Source organism: Ruditapes philippinarum, unplaced genomic scaffold (genome assembly GCF_026571515.1).
Source record: "Ruditapes philippinarum isolate M1 unplaced genomic scaffold, ASM2657151v2 ctg2671_1_1_1_1, whole genome shotgun sequence".
NCBI classification, from domain to species: domain Eukaryota; kingdom Metazoa; phylum Mollusca; class Bivalvia; order Venerida; family Veneridae; genus Ruditapes; species Ruditapes philippinarum.
The window spans coordinates 103,557-130,453 of record NW_026852213.1 but is presented as its reverse complement, the minus strand read 5'-3'; the positions used below and the strand labels follow the sequence as shown (position 1 = coordinate 130,453).

The following is a 26,897-nucleotide window of genomic DNA, read 5'->3' as shown; positions in this document are numbered from 1 at the left end:
TAGCAGAATAAATACTTAAGCAAAATATTTAATCATATTATTAATATGACTGCTTATAATAATTGTATAGCCTTGTCTACGAACTTTCCGGACATCCCTCGTACATGTATAAATCAATATTTATCAATATATATAAGGTGTGCATAATCCTTAAATGAAATACCAGTAAAGCTAAAAATTTAATGAAATGTTTCCATAACATTTAAAATTGGTAAAATTATGTTGTTTCTATAAACTAATGATCCATTCTTGAATGAATTGTGACATAGAATGTCTCTGTTTTTTAAAACACATGAAAATTGTGTGTTTCAGAATATAATATTTTATCATGTGGGTTCTGAACCATTCAGCAATGATTTTGAGCATTCGCCATTTCCTCACCAGAAAATATACCATCATATTTCTTCCATACGTTTTTTTTATCATTTCAAAATTTAAACTAAATTTTTGTTTAACTGCAGGCAGCAGTGATACAACTTTCACCAAAGTATTTCATTAGATTCAAGACTTCTTATTGGGGTAATAAATGACAAATAGAGGCAGGAACTACAAGTCCAGTTCAGTTCATTAGCTAGTGACAGTTATGGCCGACACAATTTAACTTCATTCACTAAAACTTTACAAGCCCTCCTTACTTCATGACCATTTCTGTCAACACCAGTCCTTTAATGTTTATTTATGTCATAGCTGATTAAAAGGAAGTTATAATTTAATTTTACTTCAAACGGTTTATATCCCATTTGCACAGCTTATTTAAGGTTTAATTATACTAGAAAATGGACAAATTCCCCTAGTGCAAAACAAAATAAAAACTTTACATTTCATTCTTTGCTTACATTTAAAATTTGCAAACAAATCAAAATATGTAACATGCTTAAATACTTGTCTGAAATAAAACGCATGAAATTTATACTTCAAATACGCAAACAAAGTTGCAGACAACTCAAGATATGTAATGTGTTTAAATACTTGTTCGAAATAAAACACATATATAAAATTTCAATATGGTCTTTAAAGTTTCTTAATGAAAAATTTCCAATTTTCCATTTTTCAAAGGTCTACAGGTTCTGTTTTTAAATCATAGTTTTATATTTTCTCCTACACACAAATGTTCTTATCTCTCATACTTTGATTTCTTTGACAGTTTTCTCATATTATGATTTCTTTTTAAAGTGCAGTTTTAAAGTGCAGATCTAACAGTCATACTTCTTAGAGAGCCTACTTGCCAGCAATTAGATATATCTTATATGACACTAACTTTATATATAAATATACCCTTGGTTCTGTTTAACAAAGATTCACTTACACCAATCTGCATGAAGGAGAATTTCACAATTAACCCTTAGTCTATTGGTAGGGAATGTCAGTATACTCATGCAAAAAATGCAAATCAAGATCAGTCGGCACCCCATCTGATCATGACCTGCAGCCCTGCACTGACGATATCAACCCTCAGCCTGCTGGCAGCTACAAAATCTACCCATGCAACCAGCACAGACCTACATTTGCCAGCACATACCTTCTGTGCCATCTGACCATGATCAGCACTATTCAATCAGTACTTATTTTTAAATTTTCCCCTAAAAATGATGAATGGTCTGGCCCACATTTAAGATGGACAAGTCCATTTTAGATATTTAGTGTGTTAAACGTTATTGTAAACTAGAAAAAGAAGTAGAAGCCTATATTATAGCACTTTGCATTCCCTCTAAAATCCTTGGAAGAATTACATTCTTCTTCAAATATGACTTTTAAAAGGTCATTTGCATTTTAAATGACATAAACATTGAATTAAAATGGAAATTAGCATTATAGTTTTATGACAGTACTAACATTATTTATAGTTTTTTTCTTCAATTCTACATTAAAATGCCATCTTCATAGATCTCTCACACAACCAAAGTCCATCCCAGGAAGTGCTACTTGACTTTATTTAGCACAATACAATCTTCAACAATTTTTGTTACCTTAATTGGTGTTAAGAATATCATTAAAATAGAATTTAAACCAAACATTGGCAAACAGATAATCGCCTTATCTCACATAAAAAAAAATCTTAAAATTTGCAAACCAGTCGTTTACCTAATTTCATAATAAAACCATTCTAAGATCTGAATAGATTTTACACCTGAATAGCTCATAGAGCCTAATGTGAAGGGATGCTGCGGCAGATTCATTACTTTTTGCCTTTGTCATCCTGACAATAAACACTTTAAATTATACCTGACAGCTCCGTATACTAAAGAGTGTGGTATTTCAAAAATCTATTACACACAAAGATGATAATATTGATTCTATTTGGGCTTCAATATAAAACAGTTCATCAGGCCTGTCAGTGTTGATGGTCTAATTTCTTGCTTCGAGCTTTGATCTATCCACGTACCTATTAATATGATGTAACACGAGATAAAGGAAACATTGGTTTCAACACAGCTTTTTATACGTTTCATGTTTCGTCATTGTGCAACGGATCTTTAGACTTGTCAATCTCAAGGCGAATGATCCATATATTAAAATATGACATTTATGGCGCCTTTTAATACATATAGCTGTATTTATGGTGCATTCATAACAGTATGTGCTACGACTTATGGGCGTTTGCTTTCAATTTGTTCCATTTCGTACAATTGTATCTTCTTTGGGTGTTTCCCTTTTTCTTAAAAAAGGAGACAAAGTATTTAAATTTTGCGATACACCCTAATGGCAATTAATTTAATTGACTTTTTTTCAAATAAAATGAAAATCTTAAGTAGCCATTAAATTGTGACTTAAAGGACATTGTTGGAGATGTTTTTAAAGTATCAAAATTGTTATGAAAGAGAGATACTTGTACAATAAATAAGTCCATGGTTTATAATTACGTACCAGAAAATACGAGGCTATAAAAACGTTTATAACCAAAGACCTATAGGAAGAGGAGAAATAAATTGGTAACCCGATTTTTTAACTCGCCATAAAGAACATTTCATGCAGAGTCCACTAATTTATCTTATTACAATCAAGTTTATCCCTGTTGCGATACTGATTACGTATATGCGATCGTACTATGATTGGTGAAAGAACGATACATACACTGTTTCATAGATACTTGCATTTTCATCACTTTCCCAGGTATGTTCAGCAGAGCGGAAAAGAACAGAAAAGATTATGTAAAAATACAAGTCTATTTACGGAATGCAGAACTTAATATCCTGTCATCACTTGTCAATTTTCGGCAAAAAAGTGGCAACAGTGAATGAACTTGATACTGCAAATGTAACTATCACATTATAATCTTTTATTTTAACAATTAATCATTTTTACTGTAAGATCAAACAAAATATATCAAGAACAAATTAGGTAAGATTTGCGTTGACACTTTTCTTACAATTTATTTTTAAACTTAAAGTATCTAGTTTTCTGACATATTTAACATATGAATAAAGACATTCACACACCACCTATAACATAATATGTTGTCAAAAAGTATTAACTTAACATACTGCATATTTAGTTTCCTGTCAAACAAAATAACAAACATCTGCTTGCTTTATATATAGCTCTTTATCAAATAAAAATGAATACTATTTAGACTGATGAACAGAATTTCATTTCTTTGAAAAAAAATATAAAGGATCAGTCTACATGTATATATCGGCAGTATGATATTATGAGTATAAGTACGATCATAGACTAACAAATACAGGGCCAAAACTTCATTCTTGGGGAAGGGGCCTCAGCCTTTTTTCTTTGGGAAAATATGCCTGATTTTGGCATACTTTGTGGGAAAAGGGGTCTCAAATTTAACACAAACTTTTTAACAAGTTCATCAAAAGAGAAAAGCAAAAAGCACTGGGAAAGTAAAAGACCTTAATTCAGCACCATGCATCGTTTAACTTTGTTCTAAATTCTATGGGAAATTTCAAAAGACTGGGGAATTTTGAGGACCAAACTGGCGAAAAAAAGAGGCTAGTTTGGTTGGGGAAGCAGCCTATATTCGGCCTCTACGAAGAAGGGTTTTTTGGCCCTGTAAATGCATCATCCTTATCTATCTTAGTTAAAATTACAACAATTACAACAACATGATCTTTACATAAACAAGAGCTGTCCATATGATAGAGTGCTCATCTATTTTTAGTGCTAGACAGTAAGAAAAGGGGCATAACTCTGTAAATGATAACTCAGAGTAATGTGCCCATCATGTAAGATTATCACATAGGACAAGTGTTTCAAGTTTCAACCTGTTCCCTTCATTAGTTTTGGGGATACCAACTTGCATGCAAAAAACTTAACCAAAGTGTTACACTGATACTGACAATGATGCCTACACCAAGGTGTGTACAATAGCTCTCCAAATTCTTTGATAAGTCAAGCTCAAAACTACTACTAAAGACCCAACAAGAGATACTAGTTCTAATTCTATTGCATTTTAATTACACTGAATATTTTTTTATTGAAAATAAGTATAAGTAGGACACTGTGTGACAAAATTTTTATTCTTTTGCACTTAATGGCATCAAATTAGAATTCAATGGTAATAATGTTTCATAATGCATGTAGATAAAAATACTGTTTTAGACTAACTATGACATACTACATTTTAAAAACTTGTTAAACCATTTTTACCAAAATCAAGAATGTAAAATGCCACTATGCTGCAAGTCTGCCATATTATAAAACAACTACTTTCACAACCATTTCTACATTAAGGAACAGGTGGTCCTTTGAGTTTCGAGATCTTATTTACAATAACAAGGCTGTTAAAAAGTTGGGGTTTTTTTTTTAGTTTTGCCAAAAATGTGTAGCCTAAAAAAAATCAAGTGTAAACAAGCATTTGATAGTATTGCGGGCAATACAGTAGTCCCCTACCGGTCCCTCAAAAAGTTCTTTAATTGTCATACACTCCTGTGTATTGCCATTTATAATGAATTTGAGGATGAAGTCTGTATTTGAAAATATCGACCACAAAACATAATAAAATAAGTTTGTCTATATCACAGTAATGTGTTAAGTTTCCATGCTTAGTAAGGAAATTATGTTTATACAACCTTGTCATATTATTACGATGTGTGATTTTAAAGTAAATCCTATAAGGAATGAAGAAGTTGGAGTGAAAATACCAGTATCTCGAAAAAAATCTAAGTTCAAGGGGGACATAATTCTGGAAATAGTCTTGCTAGAGTATTTAAACTTCTCAAAAATGTCGAGTGATAATAAGAAACATATATATGAAGTTTGAAGTAGATACATTAGGAAATAAAGAAGTTATTTAAAAAAGACAACATTTTTTCCCCTAAAAAATCTAAGTTCAAGGGAGGTAATACTGATATTTTTTGTGCTAGAGTTATAAACCTTGTCACATATGATGTGGTTGATGACCAGAAACTTATATTTAAAGTTTGAAGTAAACACCTTAAGAAATAAAGAACATATAGTGAAAAATCTGAAAAATTTAAATCAGAAATCTTGAAATTCAGGCTATTTGTTGCCATAGCAACCAGAATTTTCAACATAAGAAAAAAAGAAAAAGATGTGCATAACCTCCAGACTGCCATCTACCCATATTTCAAGTTTCATAAAAATATTTTCAGTACTTTTTGAGTTATCACTGGATCCAGTTTATGTGTTAAATTTGCCATATTTTCAGACTATTTGTTGCCATAGCAACCAGAATTTTCAACATAGGAAGAAAAAAAAAAGACGTGCATAATCTCCATACTGCCATCTATCCATATATCAAGTTTCATAAAAATATTTTCAGTACTTTTTGCGTTATCACGGGATCCAGTTTTGTGGACGGACGGACTGACGGACTGACAGACTGACAGACAGACAGACAGACGGACAGACAGACGGACAGACAGACAGACGGACAGACAGACGGAGGGTAAACCTAAAGTCCCCTCCGGTTAAACCGGTAGGGGACTAAAAAAGAAGCAAACATTGATTTCAAAATGTTATATCATATTGATGACATTTTAAAAATGCCTGTTTTGGTCTAAATATTTGTCAAACTTGGCAAACAATCTCATGATTCACGCTGACCTCTGACCTCTTTTGTACATTGATGTTATACAGTTACAGAATGACAAGCACTATTTTATAACTTCCCATGGGGTACTGCACTTGACAATTTTTTTTTATGCTCAACAGAATATAAAATTTATATAATATCATCACATCTTTGAATGGAGATAATAATCAAAATGAGATAGTGTAAATACAGTATTTGAATGCATTGTGAAATTTGATTTACTGTCATGGGAAGTATAAATGCAAAATATCACTTCTCATATGTTTGTTTTACACCTAAAATGACAGATAGGGTAAACCTATTTAATTTCATTTTATAGCAGTTTTTATATCATATCATATAAGCTATCAGCCTGTTTTCCATTTCGGTGTGCTGACATAGAAACAGAGTTTTTAAGTCAAAATTAATTCATAAACTAAGTCAATGGCACAGTTAAAATTATATGCATCGCATTTCTTACTGAAATTAAACAATTAATTTGAAATCTTTGTTCTCTTTTTTTTTCTCTCTTTAATAATGAAAAAAAGCACCATTATGTTAGAGACAAGAACATAAATGCTGTAAAATTGATTTCCCTTGAAAATTCATCCTATATTTTTACATTTATATATGTATACTGTATAATTTATCTCTTTCGTATTAATTTACTGGTACTCCTCATTGACTATGCATATAACCTTTCTTCATAAGTCACATGGCACTGAACAAAGAAATATTTTTAGGACTTTTTATGTTATTATGTGGACCCTTTCTTTAGGTCATCTAGACAAGTTTTCAATGATGCAGGGTTTTTATTAATTTGCTGTCTAAAAGATAACAAAAAGCAAAATAAATTAACTGATCATACATTATAACAAAGAAACATAAAAAACTTTGCCCATCATAAAACAGCTTTTGACCACTTGACCTTACATGACAGTGATCTAACCATAAAATCATCATTTCTAAACTGAACAGGGAAATACATTAATATGATTTAAACACAAGACACCTGTGTAGCTATTTAACTTTTGATTTATCTTAATGTTATTTAAATCTAGCGCCAGTTCAAATGACAGGTTATTATTTAGTTATATTAAAAACCTAACAATCTATTTATATGCTTCACTGATACATAAATTTTGACGATGATGTAAACAAAACTGACAACTTATTTTGAAAATGTAATCAAAGTACAAAGAAAACTCCTTTGAAGATATCATAAAACTTATTTGCAGCCTTTAACTCAATTAATTGCAAATTAATTCACCTTGATATACATGGTAGCTTAGTTCAAACATATTTATTCTTTACCTTGGTTTAGTTAAATGAAAGTTTGAAGTTAACTTGAACCAGTCTCATATTTGTTTCCTGAATAAACTGACCAGTACTGGTGTCAGAACATGACCATATACAATATTATTACATCCTTACTACACTCAATATCTTAAATGGACTTGTCTTTCTTTCAATCTGGACAAAACCATTCTTAATTTTTGGGGAAAATTTCAAAATAACTACTGACTGAATAGCAAACAGTGCAGACAATGATAAGATAGCACACAGATGTGCTGGTTGATATAGGTCTGCACTGATCGCAAGGGTAGTCTCATAAGCTGCCAGCAGACAGAGGGTTTCAAAACAAGATATGTTTGTAAAACATGTATGCCCCCTATCGGCAGCCAATTAGTCATGTGATCAGGTTATTATGACTGACTTTTGACCTAGTGACCAAAAAATCAATAAGAGTTAATTACTGGTCATGAATAGTCACCGCAAAGGTTGTGTGCAGCAATTTTATGAAAAAGTTATTTCAAATCTTACCTAATAATATGCATAAATTTTATGAATCATGTAGGCCTCATTAATGACAGCCAAGTTGTTATATTACAATGCAACCTTGACCTTTTGTTCCCCTGACCTCAAAATCATTAGGGGTCATCTACTGGCCAAGACCAATGCACCTTCAAATTTGAGAGCCAACAGTCCATAGCTTGTCAAGTTATTGATTGGAAACCGTTTTTACCTGCAAGATCAATGCAACCTTGATCCTTGACCCCTTGCCCCCAAAATCTATACGGCTCATCTACTGGTCAAGTCCAATGCACCTACTAAGTTTGAGGGTCAACAGCCCAAGGGTTGTCAAGTTATTGATCGAAACCGTTTTTACCTACAAGGTAAATGTGACCTTGACCTTTGACCCCTTGACCCCAATATCAAAAGGGGTCATCTGCTGGTCTTAAACAATCATCATACCAAGTTTGAAGTTCCTAGGCCTAAGTGTTCTTTAGATATTGATCAGAAACTATTTTTACCTACAAGGTCAATGTGACCTTGACCTTTGACACCTTGACCCCAAAATCAATAAGGGTCATCTGCTGGTCATGAACAATCATCTACCAAGTTTGAAGTTCCTAGGCCTAAGCGTTCTTTAGTTATTGATCGGAAACCGTTTTTACCTACAAGGTCAATGTGACCTTGACCTTTGACCCCTTGACCCCAAAATCAATAAGGATCATCTGCTGGTCATGAACAATCATCATACTAAGTTTGAAGTTCCTAGGCCTAAGCGTTCTTTAGTTATCACTCAGAAACCGTTTTTACCTACAAGGTCAATGTGACCTTGACCTTTGACCCCAAAATCATTAGGGATCATTTACTGGTCATGAACAATTATCATACCAAGTTTGAAGTTCCTAGGCCTTAGCATTCTTTAGTTATCACTTGGAAACCATTTGGTCTACGAACCGAGGGACCGACGGACCGACTGACAGACAAATGCAAAGCAATATACCCCCACTTCTTTGAAGGGGGGCATAATAACTACAAGTAATCTTCCAACAAGTTCATTCTTGGATTTAAGAGTCATTAAAAACAGTGGAAAGAAATAAAAATGTTTATCACAGTATGTTTATGATATTGGAAGAGAATATTTGAGATATTTTGCAGTTCTGCTTTTGTGTTTCTTCTCTCAATAGATTAATATGTAAATCAAGTGGTTAACAATGCATTTCAGTCATGTAGTGTAAAAACAGGCCCACAGCAAACAAGACATCATAAAGCATTCCAATACAGGCAACAACAAGTTTTGTTCAACTATTCTTAACCACCTGTTTATTTGAAACAGGGGAACTAAATATTGAACATTATATATAATGAGTAATTGCCCATGAAAGTTGCTAAGGTTTTACCATTTCAAAATCATTTTTAAATAATTCAGACTTCAAAATAAGTAACTGTTGATATGACCATTCTTTACCATTTAAAGATTGAAAACTGAATTTAAAAAAGAAATGAAATTTTGAAAATGTAATGAGTTATGGCCCTTGAGTGTGATTAAGCCCTTTAGATAATGACTTAAATATTTTGTTATGTATGTTACAGAAAAAATCTCCAAACTGGTAACGTTATTTTTGTTTTTAATTTCCACAAATTATTTCTTTAACCATCTTCAATATTCATAACATTCTAAATATCAAATAATTTTATTCTTAAACTGTATAAATAAATAAAATTATAAATTCACAAAGTCAATGAAAAACATTTTCAGAACATTGAAAAACATAATGCATTTAATAGTGCATTATGATTTTGAAACATATATCATTCTAAACATTACAAGGGAACTTTATATTAAACCTCAGAATAGTTCATATTTCACATCTGTAAAATTTTTTTCATCACAAAAGAAAAGGAAATCTGCATATTATTTTGAAGTTCAGGAAAAAGTCTTGTCTCACAGTGACATCAGCATATTTTCAAATATAGGATAATTTCAATGGAAATTAAAAGATTTATGTGCTCAGTATTATGACTCTAAGTGAAATAGCTGAACACAAGAATAACCCTTTGATTACATTACATACATAAAGATGATATGATATGCTAATAGTCTTACATTTTATGATAATTGGATGTACTATTTCCAATAATATAAATCTGAAAAGGGCGAGAAAAGTAAACCAAAGTTGTAATTAATCTATCTTTAAAAGCTTTTGAAGATGAACTATTGATAGTAAATTTTATAAGGTTTCTGTCAATTTTCTATTTCTTATTAATGAGAGTCATATTTATAGAAAGAAAGCTGTCTTTCTTCTTGCCTCTTGAAAACAGCTTGCTTTGATGCTTTAAATTAAGACTGCTTTCATTTACAAACATATATAAAAATATATAATCAATCAATTTCAAAATTTTTAATAATATATAATCAAAACTTCTTTAAGAAGTTATCAATCAAGAAAACTTTGTAAATGTATATAACAGAACAAGGATAAAAAATTAGTTCTCCAGGAATCTGATAGGGTACTAAGTCTGGTTCCTATATGATTATATTCTACATAACAGTTAAAATCATTAAAGCTACTCCTAAATCCTAATCAGATGTTAAAGATGCATTGTCATAGGAATTGTTTGTGTTTTATTATTTAATAAAATGAAATTATACTTTGTTTTAATTAAATATTAAGACTTAAACACATTGGTAATATGAAAAAATCTAAAAGTAAAAAAATCAATGTTACTTTACATATTTAGTTTGTTTGTTCTTCGTTTTTTTATGCTGATTTCAACACACGATTTTGTTTATAACTCAGCAGTCGATCCACCTAATCAGCTTCCTTGTATAATAAATTAGTATTAATCAATTTCTCAGTCAAGACTATTCATCCCACATAGTTTTGGATTCAATGGTGGCAGACAAATGACCATTAACTCAATGTCGGAGATCAGTTGTCACATGGATATTATAAGCATCAGCCGAGGATCGAACCAGCCACCCCTGTATTACTAATCCGATGCTCTCCCCACTGAGCTACGCTGGTGCACAAAAATGTTACTTCAGGTCAAGATTATTGAACAACTTAGAAAATAAACAATTCAACTAGTTTCACACTTGTGCATGATACCTATGAATAAAGGATGAAATGTCAGTGACTGCATTTAGGATTTGGCAATGATATTTAGGTATTCACCCTTCAAAATTAGATATTTATTTGTACTTTAAAATGTATCTTTTACTGCAAACTAGGTACAGCGTAAAATAACGTACGCAAGCCGTACATATCAAGTATTCACCGAGAATAGGAGAAAAAATAGTAATTGTTCATCGCGAAATTATATGACAATTTAATTCGAGTGAATTTTTCATGTTAACGCTAGAAAATTTACAAAATATGAATTAGAATAACATTATGATAAGTGTTTTGTTAAAGGATACCTAATGCTCAACCACTTCCTGAATATATGATAGAATTTCTTTCGATAACCGCTTATAATTTCTTTCTTTGCAAACGGCGTATATAAAATTAAGGGACATAACTCATACAAGACTTTTACGGTCAAATTTGAGAACCGCATTCCACGATTGAACAAGAGATAAAAAAAAAAGTTTATTTGGTTGATAATTAACGAATCATTTATGATACAAATATTGTAAAATATATTTCCTACAAAATTATTCAAGAACCTGTTTACACAGGATCTTTCAAATAGAATTTGAAAGACCCTGGTTTACATAATAAAAATTCGATATCACTATACATGTAATTTTTAGACCTACCAGACAAATGGGCCAAATGAACGCAAGCTAACAAACAATACTGTTTATTTTCAAATGGGCCAAATGAACGCAAGCTAACAAACAATACTGTTTATTTTCAATCAACAAAACAAGACTTACATTTTAGTAGTGGTTTGTTAAAAAAAATCTTGGGTTATTGCCCCTATATATCAATATACATTACAATAATTTTGAAAGTTTTCTAATCCTTTATCCTCTTATAAAAGATTAAGCTTTCATATTTAAATCCAATAGAGTGAGTGATGAATTACTGATGACACCCCACGGAGATAATATACACTAAATTATTTGGCAGACGACATATTTTGCTTATCATAGAAAAATGAATGTAGACTGGCATATCACAGTTTAGCTTTATGAACTGTATTTCTAAACCTTTGACCGTTTCCAATTTTTTATTAAATATTATTATAATGGTCATTTTTATAGGAGATAAGTCAAGTACATATTGTATCTAAGAGTAGTTCTGGCTTCCAAAACTTTATAAGCCGCTTTGTAATTTTTTTTTCTTTCGTCTGATGCAGACGTTCTAGATGTCACAGTATTAAAACGGGTACGCTGAAGACCTTAAGCTAATCTGAGAGAACTTCATAATTATGATCATTTCTGTCACATACAAATGTTCGCGATTGCCAAAAACGCTTATTTGGTCTCTGTAAATTAAGATGCGGACATTGACGAACTGAGCCGAGTTATCACGATCTTACTTAAAATGTAAATTTCATTCGACCAATAACAATATCAAATCAATATATCTTACATTTCTAACAGTTTGAATTACTGAAATAGGTTAGTAACATCGATAAATGATTTTTTTTCTCCTTTTTTATCATATAATGACACGGCAAAGATCTAGAAGACAGCAAAAAATAATTATTGAAGATCATCAAAATCATGATGATGGCTCGAAGTCTGAGTGAATAAAAACTACATTAGTACAATGTCATATCAAATCTTTTCACCAATATTAATCGTGTTTTACTATATAAAGATAATTCGTAGGAGAATAAAAATGACATTAAAATAAACGAAAAGCGCTGAAAGGGAGGTTAAAGCCTGCCATTTTCATTAGGAATCATTTAAAACCTTTGCGCATCACCATTAAATCGCTCGTAAATTATGGACAAACCCAAAATATGTCTCCAAAATCACATTTGCGTTAAATGGAGAAAAGATTTATTAAATACTCCCGACTGAAAATATGATTTAAAAACATTCATTTGCATTATTTTTACAAATGTTAATTTATTATTTCCTCATTTCACGCAAACAAAAAGTTTGAAGAGAAAAAAAAAATCAAATACTTGCCTAATCTCGAATTAAAAGCATGTTAATTAACCTTTTGTTTTCTAAACGTGAAACGTGTCAAATAAACACAGAAATATAATTAACTTCATGTTCAAAATGATTTAAGCGAATTGGGATCAAGCTTTATCATTCTTTAGCATTGAAAAATCTTTGAATTGCTTGTAATTTTTATAATAATTACACAAACTAAAGGAAATTACAGTGATCAAATAATGAAAATTAGGACAAAAGAAAACGAACTAAATGTATATGATAATCTTGGGAATTCTTTTACTGACGAAGAATCTGAAATAAACCTTTTGTTCGAATTTATTAAAAGTAAGAATCAAAGGGTAAAAAATATGTCATTTAAGTTAAAGAAGGTTACTACAATGTATATAATAGATAATAATACACTTTTCGACAGCTGTAACAAAACGATTATAATATTAAAAGTAAACCTATACGGTCAGACTTCAAAGTGTAACAAGTTTATGATAATATTTTCATTTGAAAGATATTAGAATAGGTCTTATTTATAGTTTGTTCATAGCAGGCAAGTTAATTGTACTGTTAAGGTACGGCGAAAACAGGCTTTATCAATGACATAAGAAATGATACAAGTTTAATATGCTCATGGCAAGAAATTAGTTATTGTGATTTTCTTTCTTTACGATATGTTGAAAGAGATAGGACAATATCTTACGCAAAATTAAACTTCTTCAAAAGAGACGTTGTAAACAAGCGTTTAGACATAATAGAGTGGGGGTACTTTTGCATGGAAATTACGTATTTTATAATTGTAACTTTCACGTATGATATCTCTTCTTCACTAACCTTGCGTAAAAAAGTTTATAGTGATGCATTTACAATGAATAAATCATAGAAAACTTATAAAATGATATGGAAGATGCGGTATATTATACATGTATAATTATGTTGTTATATCCATAACTTGTACGAATGTATACAAATAAAACAGTAGTTACAATACACATGTATTCCATGTTTTATCACATGTGTATGCTATGTATACCAAGTATGACATCAAGGGCATATGTTTTTCTTCTTAAATATATTAAAAATCCATGTTCTTAACTCGTGTGAATGACTTTATTTAAGTTTACAATGTTTTTGTTTTGTTACAACTCTAAAATCCGTCTCAAGAGTGTCTTGTACTTAAACAAGTTAATTGTACATAGAAAAACAACTGATTGTATTTAAGCAAAATTACATGTTTTGTAAAGATAACTAATTAATCATTAAATTCCATATTGAGCTACTGGTTAAAATAATATATACCTTATTATTGATAAAGTAATATTATAGATATTAGTTAATAGAGTTAATCTAAGACTACAGTTAGCAATTGCGATCACATCACACAATTTAATCAATTACATTATTCATTGACATTTAAATGAGGAAATATTTGCATTAATTCATTAAATCATCATTAACATAAGATATTTATACTTGTTTACATATCTAGTACTACTCGTACTAACATGGTTTAATAGCACATAAAATTATGATATTGAAATGTATCAGTGCACGTCCACTATATATATAGATAGCATTAAGAAATGTGCATTTACTAAAATACCAAAAATACGATGTCAAAAAGATATGATACCACCCTGACTTCGTAGAGAACTTAAGTCCATTAAATGATTAGTATTTCAAACAAGGGACCTTTTGTGTGCCATAAAATATATTTGACTAGTCTTTCAAAGATCGTATCATGCGCACATGTCTATATCTATGTTTGACACCGCCTGACTTCAAGGCAAATCAAACCCGACTCGTCAAGTTGGAGATATATTTTATATATCAGGTAAATTAATTAAACGCATACCGTTAACTTACATATAGGTAATTAATGTGCCGATTTTTTGAAAGCTGCACTACCTCATCCTATTGTACAATTTACATAGGATAAAACAATAACAACCGTACACTTACAATCTTCCCTACTTTATATTGTATATGATATTACAATTGTTAACTACCGAAATTGATTGGAACTAGTCTAGTTACAAACCATACCCATATTAGGTTTGCCACAGTAGTGACATATATATTTTTGAGAAGTGTTTTTTCTCTCGATTATTTTTATAAAATTGACGGGTAATATAACAAACATACATAATAATATATGTATTATAAGCAGTTCATCAGAATACAAGTGTCAATCTTGTTAAATCCTTGTCTCACAAATAATTATAGAGATATACATGTATATTCTATATATCACGTGATCATTATCTAAGAACACATACCGAACAGAAAGATGAACATGGTTATTTTGATTCATATGTTTCAGTTCTCATAAGGCATTCATAATGTATTAAAATACCAAATTTTTTAATTATTTGAAAGAAGAGCAACCGGAATACAGAGACTGAATAAATGTTCTTTTTTTTTGCTTTTTTTTTTTTTGCTTTTTTTTTTTTTGCTTTTTTTTTCTATATTCATAAACAAATTTTTTGATTACCAAGCTGCGCTGATATTCTCTTATTTTACTTACATTATGCATACATATATAGTTATATATTTCTCTTCTTGAATAATCTTGCTATAGTAATAATAATTGTATTTCCTCCCCATGAATTTTAACCTGATTGAGTCTAAGAATGTAATATGATAATAAACATGTTGTGGATTGACAACTTTTTCTGTCTCAATCAGATTATTTAATAGTAACAGCTACTATTTGTTCAACATATAGATTCTTCATATTACTGAGATTTTCAACTAAATATATAATAAAGTAACTGAATGGATAATAAACTACTGCTGTGTAATTTCAAACCAGATTTCAGTGAAATTTAAACATTGCTTTGCATACTGTTTAACTACATTAAAATAACGAGACATTGCAAACTGTTTATATCAGTAGATGAATAATAAATTAACCCGCCTCAGTAGCCAGAAATTTACCTTTATAATGTAAGACATTTGCATAGATAGATATGCACTGAAGAGTATACTGTAACGCTCAACGTGAAAAACGTGCACCTTTTTTATTTATTGTAATTATAGGTGTACGTCTTAGCTGCTGGTTTATATGGGAGGTTGATTTAATGCGCACATGTCAACTTTTTAAAAAGAAAAAAATCTACGTCGCGTGCACGCATTACGTGAAATTAATTGCTCCCCATTACTCTAAAATATCACAAATAACCTAAATAAGACCGTGTTTTGGCATATGTCGTTACTCTAAAATTGTAAAAGATATCGTATAGACGAAATACAAACTATTTAACTGCATAGTTTTATTAGGCGTAGCAAATTTTGGTCAAAAAAGTGTCACCTTTCTTTGATATTTGGCTCAAAACAATATGCTAAAATATGTTAATTAGCTGCTAGATCTAATGAATAAATTTTCATAGGTATTTTAGTACGAATAAAACAGCCATAGAGTACTTATTTGCATTATACTAGGCACTTCTATGCTCGAGGATGAAAGAACTAGCATGCCCACAAATGTGTGTTTACTTTTCATGTCAAAGCAAAAAATTTGCATTTCTTTCTATAGTATCGGTCGATAAAAAGAATTTCAAATCTACGAGATTATAAAAAAATTGAAAATGTTCAACTTCACTAAAGACAGATCAAAATCAAAAGTATGATAATAATATATAAAACTAATAATAATAATAATAATAATAATAATAATAATAATATTAATAATAATAATAATAATCAACAACAAAATCTTACATAACGTGTCATTTTTGTATCCTGTTAATTTAAACGTTTATTAACATATAATTCAACTGTGGTTATAATTTGATTTATTTCTCTACTTTTTGTGTCATAACTTGTTACGTTAAAGATAGAATTTTGTCATTTTGTGTCAGAAGTGGCCGAGCTGATGGGAATGTTCGTTTTTATTCTCTCTTTTTTTACGTAACATTTATTAATATTTGTTTACCTATTTTCATATCGGCTATAACTGTATCATTTGTTCACATAATTCATAATTAATCTGAGATGATTGTTTGATTTACTTATCTACTATAATTGAAATAAATACTTAAATGTTTCAGTATTTCATTTGTGAAACGGCAAAGCTAATTGAAATGTTCATTTTTATCCTCTATTTACATGAACATGAATTAGCATTTGTTTACCTATAAATTGTCGTAATTTCAATTGTCAATTAATTCAGTCACTCTCGTACATTTTCGGACCCCCTTGACTTAAAACATGAAATATAAAATATGCAAATTAATTAACGGTGCAATTCCAATCTTAAAGATAAAATGTTGACAATTTTAATGTAACCAATGTTTTATAATATATATTTACTTAATTTCCGATAATCTTTTATTACATTAACTATTTTAACAATGATGGCAAATTAATTAAACCGCAATTCCAATCTTAGAAAAAAAATTATAGTGAAGGGAACAGTTTTACATCTTTCAGATTTGTATTGTAATAACAAGTAGACTTTCTTTTTGTAAAGATGTTATAATATTAACTTACCATTTATGTACAAAATATATAACTCCAGTAACAAAATACATAAAGTTAAATCCAAATGTCTAGGCTTTCTCATTTTTCTGAAACTTCATCGTTTCAACCATGCAAACATTATAAAGACCCACTTTTAAACTTCTCGAGCCACTGACCCTCGAGTATATACCATCCCGCTTTGAAACGGTCCAATTTTTAACAATTCACAGTATCCATCAATTACGCGCGGGCACTGTTAAATGCTAATCACATGAAATAAAAGCAAACTGGCCACTTATATTCCTATGTAAATCAATTTTTCAAATGTAGTTTTTTTGTCACAGGTGGTTTTCCGACATGTATTAGTCCTGCTTCACACTGCTGTACTATATATAATACGACATTACACCGCCATAGTAAAAAGCGTAGCGGTGTATGATAGGGGGGAATATATTAAACTATCGCGGTTTGGTTTTAAAGGTATGAATACATTCAAATACGATCATCTAGGTCTCTCGTCATACGCTAGCTATTAAAGTACTGCCTCTAAAAAATATAAAAGACACAAAACGCGTAAGGCCGTAAAAATAATTCTGAGATTTTTATGATAAAGAGGGTATAAATAAGATTTTACAATAAGCTATATTGTCATAAAATGTAAAAGGAGTAACGTGTAATGACCGTGACGTTGACGTCCGTAACGTACAATTCTTTTGTAAATATACAGCTGTAAAACTCGTCTTTTTTATTAGAACGAAAAGTGCACGCTTATAAAATATTCGGTATGTGTATAAATTAAGACCTTATCAAATGTTCAGAAAGCATTAAATCACTCTACTTAAATGAGAATAAAATCGTGCAGATATTCAACATAATATTATGGTGTGATCATAAGTATAGTAGAAAAAAATACACCTAAAATGTATATAGATACATGAAAAAAAAACAACAAAAAACAGCAGGAAATTAATAGCACTTTTATAAATGGTGCTTTTAGAAATAGAATCAGGTCCACACTTTTAATCAAATAGCTTAATAGCCACAGCATTTTATTCAGGAAGCGTAGGTGTAAAATCAATGGAGAGTAATTATAGGGGCGGGAAGCTGATAAAAAGAGACCGGGGTTTGAATTTTATGCAGTTTGATCACACATTTTGAAGATTACAAAACTCATTCAAATTAACAATTTTGTGAGTATTATGAGTTTGGCAGATGTACATATGATACATTACCTTCTTCTCAATACCATGTAATCTAGTAAAGTGTCTTAAATAACGAAATACCAAGATGGTAGATAGATAAATCGTTCGTAACGATTTAACAAAACTAAATTGTTTATACACAAGAGTTTAAAGTATTTTTGTCTTTTTTTTAACGACTTGAAAACAGAAACGTTTAGATGAGTTTTTTCGTAAGTTAATACTAAATTCGGCCCACTGAATGCTTTTCAATATCATATTTTTGTAATTCCTTTATGTTCCGCGGTGATCGAACTGTAGTTTTCAAAGATAAATATGGATGGATATAAAAGACAAAGTTTTTTTAAACTTTTTTTCTTTGGCGGACTATATGGTTTACATAAAGGAGTGACCATATGAGTCTTAAATTTTAAAAAGTTCAGTTACCTTGGCAGCAGATAATACTAAGTCAGATGGGAAACGGTTTAGATGTTCTTATCACAGGCGCGGGTAAAAAGAATTATTTAGTTGAATGAAACGTGTGTAACGTATTCACTACTAACATCACTTAATTGCATTCTTTTATGAGGAAAAGTTGCAGTTAGTTGCTAAAAATAAAATTATATATATGTTAAGAAAGCTATTTCAAGAAAAATAACTACTTTACGCTCATAACAAACCGAACCGATTTACCTCCCTTTATTAATACTAGTTTAGCCAAAATCTACGAGCATACATATTTAGTACCATTCATTCAAAAGTTATAGGTCACCTCTTTTGGTAGATACATGAATGGTCCGTATTCTCAGTGTGAAAGGGCTGGGCCAAGAATACATATTCAAATAGGCCATATTAGTCATTGTATGCCCCAGATTTGTATTATTTGATGATTAATCAATAATTATCATTCATTTTGTCAATATAATGAATTTAAATGACTGCTACAAAACTTTTTTTTTCAATCAGTTAATTCACCGTAAATGTAAGTTACTGAAATTAGGCTGGGTCTGCCGAGTTAAGACCTCCCATATTGTGTACAAGCAGACACAGTATATTCCTTTTCTCATATCAAAGAAGAATCAATCACGGAAACATAATATATTTTCCATAAAATTATCATTCTTTTCAATAAATCAAGTGAAAATTGTAAGGTCATAGTAACATGGCAATTGAAAAATTTATTCACGCTTATTTCATTTCAATTAACCCAGAATAAAACCTGTTTCACGGTAATTTGCCGCGGAATAACAGACCGCGACGTGCTGTCATGTCGTTTTATAATTGTTTTTCAAATTAGACTAATTTAATTTTCCGACCACTCAAGCAGAACAGATGTTTTGACACTTAAATCACACATACAAAAATGATTTTCTATATAAGTGAGTTGTCGTTGCGAACATATTTGGCCTATAACTTTTACAAAGTTCTTCAACTTTTGTTTCGGGCCACAACTTGCTTATTTTGTGATGATTGATCCTTATTAGATTATACGTGTTTCTCGAGAAATTGGACGAACATGTTTTAAGGTCTTCCGATAATCTTAAAAAGAACCCCACTGAATATGAAAATATTTGTTAAAAGAGCAAAAAACAACGGAGCAAATACGATATTTGCTTTAAAACAAAATATTAAAATGATTCCTGTATCTTTATGACCATGATGATATTGGTGTGCTGCAAGTTTTCATTAAAACCCCCGTCTTTTTATATACATACACTGTCAATCTTTAACATTGCTACCGTGTTAAATGTTCATATGAATAAAAGTTTTCGATTGAAGTGTCATGGCAACTTTATTTGCCATGGTAAAAATCAACAAAATTTAGCGACGACAAAGGACTAAATTTGTATTTCAGGGCACAAAAATGGCAACAAATTCTTTAATTATTATGACCATAAACGGAAGATTGAAAATTATGAAAAAAAACCATCTGTGTGCCAACCAGTCCTCGATGGCACTTTGTGATAAAACGAGCAAAATCTAATCTTGAAACCTTAAGTCTTTACACTGCAAATAAATGTGCATACTTATAAAGTACAGTATGATCGGTGCTCGGTGCTTATAAAATAAGACGGAAGAAGTTAAACATTGTTTCCCATTTAACCTAAGTACATTAAGTTTAAGATATTTAAGTGTTTGTATCCAAAATTAATACTTGAACAGTGTTTAATCACCCTAAGGATATGGTATCTGCTTTTAAGTCCCCTGCCTTAACAGGAGATGACTTTGGGTTTACCCTCCGTCTGTGTGTCCGTCCGTCCGTCTACAAGTGGATCCCGTGATAACGCAAAAAGTATTGAGATTTTTTTATGAAACTTGATATATGGGTAGATGGCATGCAGTCTGGAGATTATGCACGTCTTTTTCTTTCTTCCTATGTTGAAAACTTACATTGGTTGCTATAGAAAAGATGACAAATTTAACACACAAAAAATGGATCCCGTGTTTCCGTGATAATGCAAAAAGTACTGAAAATATTTTTACGAGACATGGGCAGGTGGCAGTCTGGAGATTATGCACATCTTTTTCTTTTCTTCATATGTTGAAATGTTTTTTTGTGCTATGGCAACAAATATGCTTACAAACTGCAAATATAGCAATATTTGTGATTACTCAAAAAGAACTTGAAAGTACGAATACGTATTTTTATGAAACTTGAAATATGGAAAGATGGCAGTATGGAGATTATAATTGTTAGTGTTTTTCACTTTTCTTTTTTTGTGACAAAAATTGTATCTTCTATAAACTTAAGATAATTGTTCTTTGTTACACTCACATCATGTATGACAATGTTCATAAGACAGTCTTGCATCTTTATTTCAAGAGTTATCTCCTCTTTGGTTATAATAATGTTATATTTTGGTAACAACCAGAGATGTTTAAAGACTTACCTTCAGAGTGTCTGTCAGTCCGTCAGTCTGTCCATTCCTTGAGATCATTTTCAAGATCTTGGAACTTTTCAAACAAATTTGAGAAAATTGGATATTTTGATTATCTGTTTTATAAACATAATTTCCTAGGCAGGGAAACTTAACACATTACTATAATATAAACAAACTAAGAACTCAAAATATTTAAGTTCATTCATTTCATTCATTCATTAATTCATTCATTCATTCATTCATTCATTCATTCATTCATTCATTTATTTATTTATTTATTTATTTATTCATTCATTAATTCATTCATTCATTCATTCAACCATTCATTCATTCATTCATCAATCCATTCATGCATTAGCATAATTGAATGGCCAATGTCCCTGTGGTTCTCACCGTAGGGGACGTATGTATTGCTTCGATACTATGATAATTGTTAAATTTCTCCTTTTGGCAGCTGTCTTTGATTCGTAGTAGCTCTTTTTTGTTGAGATTTATTCTCATATTTTATTCTGATCCCCTCTCAAAATACTATTCATTTAGTTTCATCTGTTTTCTCGTGCATGACATGGAAAAATTACAATTATTCTATTACTTTGGGACCATACATCATTTTACATGGAATGGCATGAACGTACTTTGACAACCGTCAGTGGACAGACATGCGGGGGGGGGGGGGGTGGCGTCGGGAAGTAAATTGCACTTACCACAACCGTTTCTTAATTATGCTAAACCGAACATTTTCAATTTTGCAGGTTTTTTTTGCGTTCATTAGGGATCCTGATTTTCTCTATTATATCGTAATATCACATGATCAGCGTTATATGGAGGCCGTAAAAATCAGAAATGTTATATTTTTGAACCTATAACAGGACATTTTTATGTTTGGTGGCTCTAGTATTCCTATTTGATTACTGTTAAATTACCTGAAGGATATATGTTAAACAATTTTTAAATTCTTTTGACGTACGTCTGTATGTGATATGCAGAATTTCGATCCCCTTTCAAAAGTCTATTACATTTAGTTTCGCCCATTGTTGCACACCCATGCTTACTTTGGGACCATACTTCGTTTTCATGGAGTGGCACGAACGTGTCACATTGAAGGTACCATGCATGCTTATCGAGGTATGGACACATCTGAGGATGTTTCTAAATACATTTGTACAAATTTTCACCATTTCCGTATTTAATTAGTTCTTTACAGATTCCTTGTTTTCTTTTTTATTTGTAATAAAGTGTGTATACATTATACCCTGAAAACCTGGTAGGCAAAGCTTCATTTTCTTTGTTTTATTATAAATCTATATTCAACATCATTGGAGGTTAGAAGAGGTCATTCTCGCGTAGACTGTTGATGGATTGGGCTATTGGTAGAGAGTAGTTTTAACTGTACCATACAAATCAAAGCACAGAAGGCTCTGAATTTGTTTGGGTCTCAGAATGTCAGAAAGGTGAAGGTTGTGAGATTATAAACAAATTTGTTTTTGTATAGTGCCACCAGTGCTTTCCAGCGTTTTAATTGTAGTTAATTGGCTTTAAGACTTATTGCAACACTGATATTCAATTCAATGTTTATTTGACTTAAACAATTTGAAAAAAAAAAAAGTTGCCTTCCTGGATTTAAACTCCAGACCCCTCGGCCACGGTGAAGTTATATGTAAAAGGCCTGAAGAAAATCATATTATTCTAAATTAGGGTTTGTAACCCTTATTATTTCGACGCTAACTGTTGTTTAACACAGATGTTAATAATCATGGAGTTTATTATAAGCATGTATATCTATAAAGGATAAAACAATATTAGAAATCTTCGACCATTCGGGAATTACTTTGCTTGAAAATTAATGCGCCTGTAATTTGACCATCTTTATACAGTGATCTCCCCTGATTTTTTTCGGCGTTAGTGTACATATAAAGGGAAGTAACCGCTTCAAAAAAGCGGCCTACTTTCGGCATTTGCAATTAACAGCATCAGACTCTGAAATTTCGCTACCATTATTTGTTTGGTCTGACGACCCAAACAAATAAAAACTATTACAATAAGCTATGAAAAAATGCCATATTGTTTCCAATTTTACGTGTCGTCTGCTAGAGAGATGTCATACCTGTAAAAAAATTGAATAGTACATGTACATGTCGGAGGGAAAATACAATGTCGCCGTACGTAATAAAAAACACATAAATTGTATCTAAAATGAGTTATGTAATACGTTTATTGTCTGTATACAACATATTAAAATTAGTTAGTATTAAATACTATATTATATCTGTGTTTAAAAATAGTCTAGCTCCATGAATGAATTATATTTTAGAAATATAAAAAAAACAAGAGGGCCATGATGGCCCTAGATCGCTCACCTGACCCATCAAACTCATCCAAACAATTATCTAGACAAGCATTCTGACCAAGTCTCATGACAGGTGAGTCAAAATGTGACCACTACAGTGTTAACAAGGATTATCCATATTTGAGCAGTGTGACCTAGTTTTTTACCCAGGTGACCCATATTCAAACTTGACCTAGAAATCATCAAAACAAACTTTCAGACCAATTTCCAGGATACTTGGATCAAAACAGTAGCAACTAGAGTGTTAACAAGATTTTTCTATTTTTAGCTCCGGTGACCTAGTTTCACATGCGATTTCGAACTCATCCGAGCAATTACCTAGACAAGCATCCTGACCAAGTTTTGATGATAATTGAGTCGAAAATGTGACCACTAGAATTTTAACAAGGTTTTTCAATATTTGGGCGGTGTGACCTAGTTTTTTTATCCCAGTTGACCCATATTCGTACTTGACCTAAAAATCACCAAAAAAAAAAACCTTTGGACCAATTTCAAGGGATATTTGGATCAAAACAGTTGCCACTAGAGTGTTTACACGATTTTTCTATTTCAGCTCCTGTGACACAGGTTTTCATCCGATTTAAGGTTCGAACTCATCCGAGCAATCATCTAGACAAGCATCCTGCCAAGTTTGATAATGACTGAGGCAAAATTGTGACCGCTAGAGTGTAAACAAGGTTTTTTTCTATTTTTAGCTCTTGTGACCTAGTTTTTCATCCGAGATGACCCATGTTCGAACTCATCCGAGCTATCAACTAGATAAGCATCCTGACCAAGTTTGATGATGATTGAGGCAAAAATGTGACCGCTGGAGTGTTAACAAGGTTTTTCTATTTTTAGCTCCGGTGACCTAGTTTTTCATCAGAGATGACCCATGTTCGAACTCATGCAAGCTATCACCTAGACAAGCATCCTGACCAAGTTTGATGATGATTGAGGCAAAAATGTGACCGCTGGAGTGTTAACAATGTTTTTCTATGTTTAGCTCCGGTGACCTAGTTTTTCATCAGAGATGACCCATGTTCGAACTCATGCAAGCTATCACCTAGACAAGCATCCTGACCAAGTTTGACGATGATTGAGGCAAAAATGTGACCGCTAGTGTGTTAACAAAGTTTTTCTATTTTTAGCTCCGGTGACCTACTTTTTCATCTGAGATGACCCATGTTCGAACTCATACAAGCTATCACTTGACCAAGTTTGATGATGATTGATGCAAAAATGTGACCGCTAGAGTGTTAACAAGGTTTTTTCTATTTTTAGCTCCGGTGACCTACTTTTTCATCAGAGATGACCCATGTTCGAACTCATCCGAGCTATCACCTAGACAAGCTTCCTGACAAAGTTTGATGATGATTGATGCCAAAATGTGACCGCTAGAGTGTTAACAAGGTTTTTCTATTTTTAGCTCCGATGACCTACTTTTTCATCCGAGAATGACCCATGTTCGAATTATCCAAGCTATCACCTAGACAAACATCCTGACCAAGTTTGATGATGATTTGAGGCAAAATTGTGACCGCATAGAGTGTTAACAAAGTTTTTCTTTTTAGCTCTTGTGACCTAGTTTTTTCAATCCGAGATGACCCATGTTCGAACTCATCCGAGCTATCAACTAGATAAGCATCCTGACCAAGTTTGATGATGATTGAGGCAAAAATGTGACCGCTGGAGTGTTAACAAGGTTTTCTATTTTTAGCTCCGGTGACCTACTTTTTCATCCGAGATGACCCATGTTCGAATTATCCAAGCTATCACCTAGACAAACATTCCTGACCAAGTTTGATGATGATTGAAGCAAAAAATGTGACCTCTAGAGTGTTAACAAGGTTTTTCTATTTTTAGCTCTTGTGACCTAGTTTTTCATCCGAGATGACCCATGTTCGAACTCATCCGAGCTATCAACTAGATAAGCATCCTGACCAGGTTTGATGATGATTGAGGCAAAAATGCGACCGCTAGAGTGTTAACAACAAAATGTGAACGGACGACGGACGGACGACGGACAATCATTCGATCTTAAAAGCTCACCCTGAGCATGCTCAGGTGAGCTAAAAACCTAGAATGAATCTCGCTGTTACAGTAAGCAGACATTATTCCAAAAAGGATCCATCAATGATTCTTTCATATCCCGTTGTTTGCTTGTCGTCTGCAATTATTTTGATCGTCTGCTACTGCTGGCATATAGGTTGTCGCGTGCTCGTCTTCAAGGCTTGGTTTTGAGAACCGTGAAAATTCACCAACTGGATTAGGCGATCTGCTTGATGGTTTCTCGTTTGAAGTAAGCAAATGTTTTTGCTTAGGTTTTTTAAGTATCCAAAAGAGATACGTCTGTCTATGCTGAAAGCGTAAACTTGATCGCGTACTTGTTATGCCAAATGAATCTTTTCATGTCAACAGACAGTATACCGGAAGTAAACGGTATCCATAACAATTGTCGTCTGCTGATTTTTTTTGATGGATTTGTGCAGTTTTGAAAACTTTCTGCAGGTAAGTTAACATTATTGTTTGAACATTTGACAGGCACGCAAATATAAAAGTTATAGATTAAGTCTATCCAGTGCATGAAAATGTGTATTCCTTTAAATGGCAGAGACAAGGTTGGCGTTCGTGAATGCACGTGCATAGTGGCTCTTGAATATCTTACATGCAGATGTCTCTCTTTTATGATCATTGACATGTCTTTTGTAACTTTACGTCACAACTCGGGCTTAAATTTGACACATTCAAATGGTTTCGGATCTGGACATGTCAATGCATTGCTAGCAGTTGAAATATGGCGAAAATTGTCGTTTGCTTTTTTGGCGTAGCATATCATCATGTGCTAAATATTGTTTGAATAATATTTTCTTGATTCTGCGGAAAACATTGAAAGCCAGACCAAGTAATTTCATGTTTTCCGGGGCTTTTACATAAATAGTTGCTGGTTAACCAAAACTTAAACCCCGCGTTGGCCACCATCTCCCCTTGTAAATTCGGGTTTTCTACATGTTAAGGAAAGCCTTCATGTTGCAAAAACCGTAAATGAAACGGGTTCGTTTCACCGCATGCTTTCCTAGCTTTTTAAATTAACATAACCCAAGTTATTACCTACGTGCCATGTTCCTTCATCGACTCTTACGGATTTTACAATTTAATTTCCTTTCCCTCTCGGCCCCGAGCTCCA

The 26,897-nt window shown here is 31.8% G+C and overlaps 1 protein-coding gene across 1 annotated transcript in view; it reads right to left on the bottom strand.

The window, feature by feature from the left end:
* Window positions 1-17,840, bottom strand: part of LOC132752671 (extracellular matrix organizing protein FRAS1-like) — a 133,509-nt gene extending 115,669 nt beyond the window's left edge. Inside the window, exon 1 of the mRNA XM_060743034.1 lies at window positions 17,355-17,840. Within this exon, the coding sequence (XP_060599017.1) occupies window positions 17,355-17,427 (73 nt within the window). The 5' untranslated portion in view covers window positions 17,428-17,840. The remainder of the gene's footprint in view (window positions 1-17,354) is intronic.
* Between the last annotated feature and the right edge of the window lie 9,057 nt (window positions 17,841-26,897).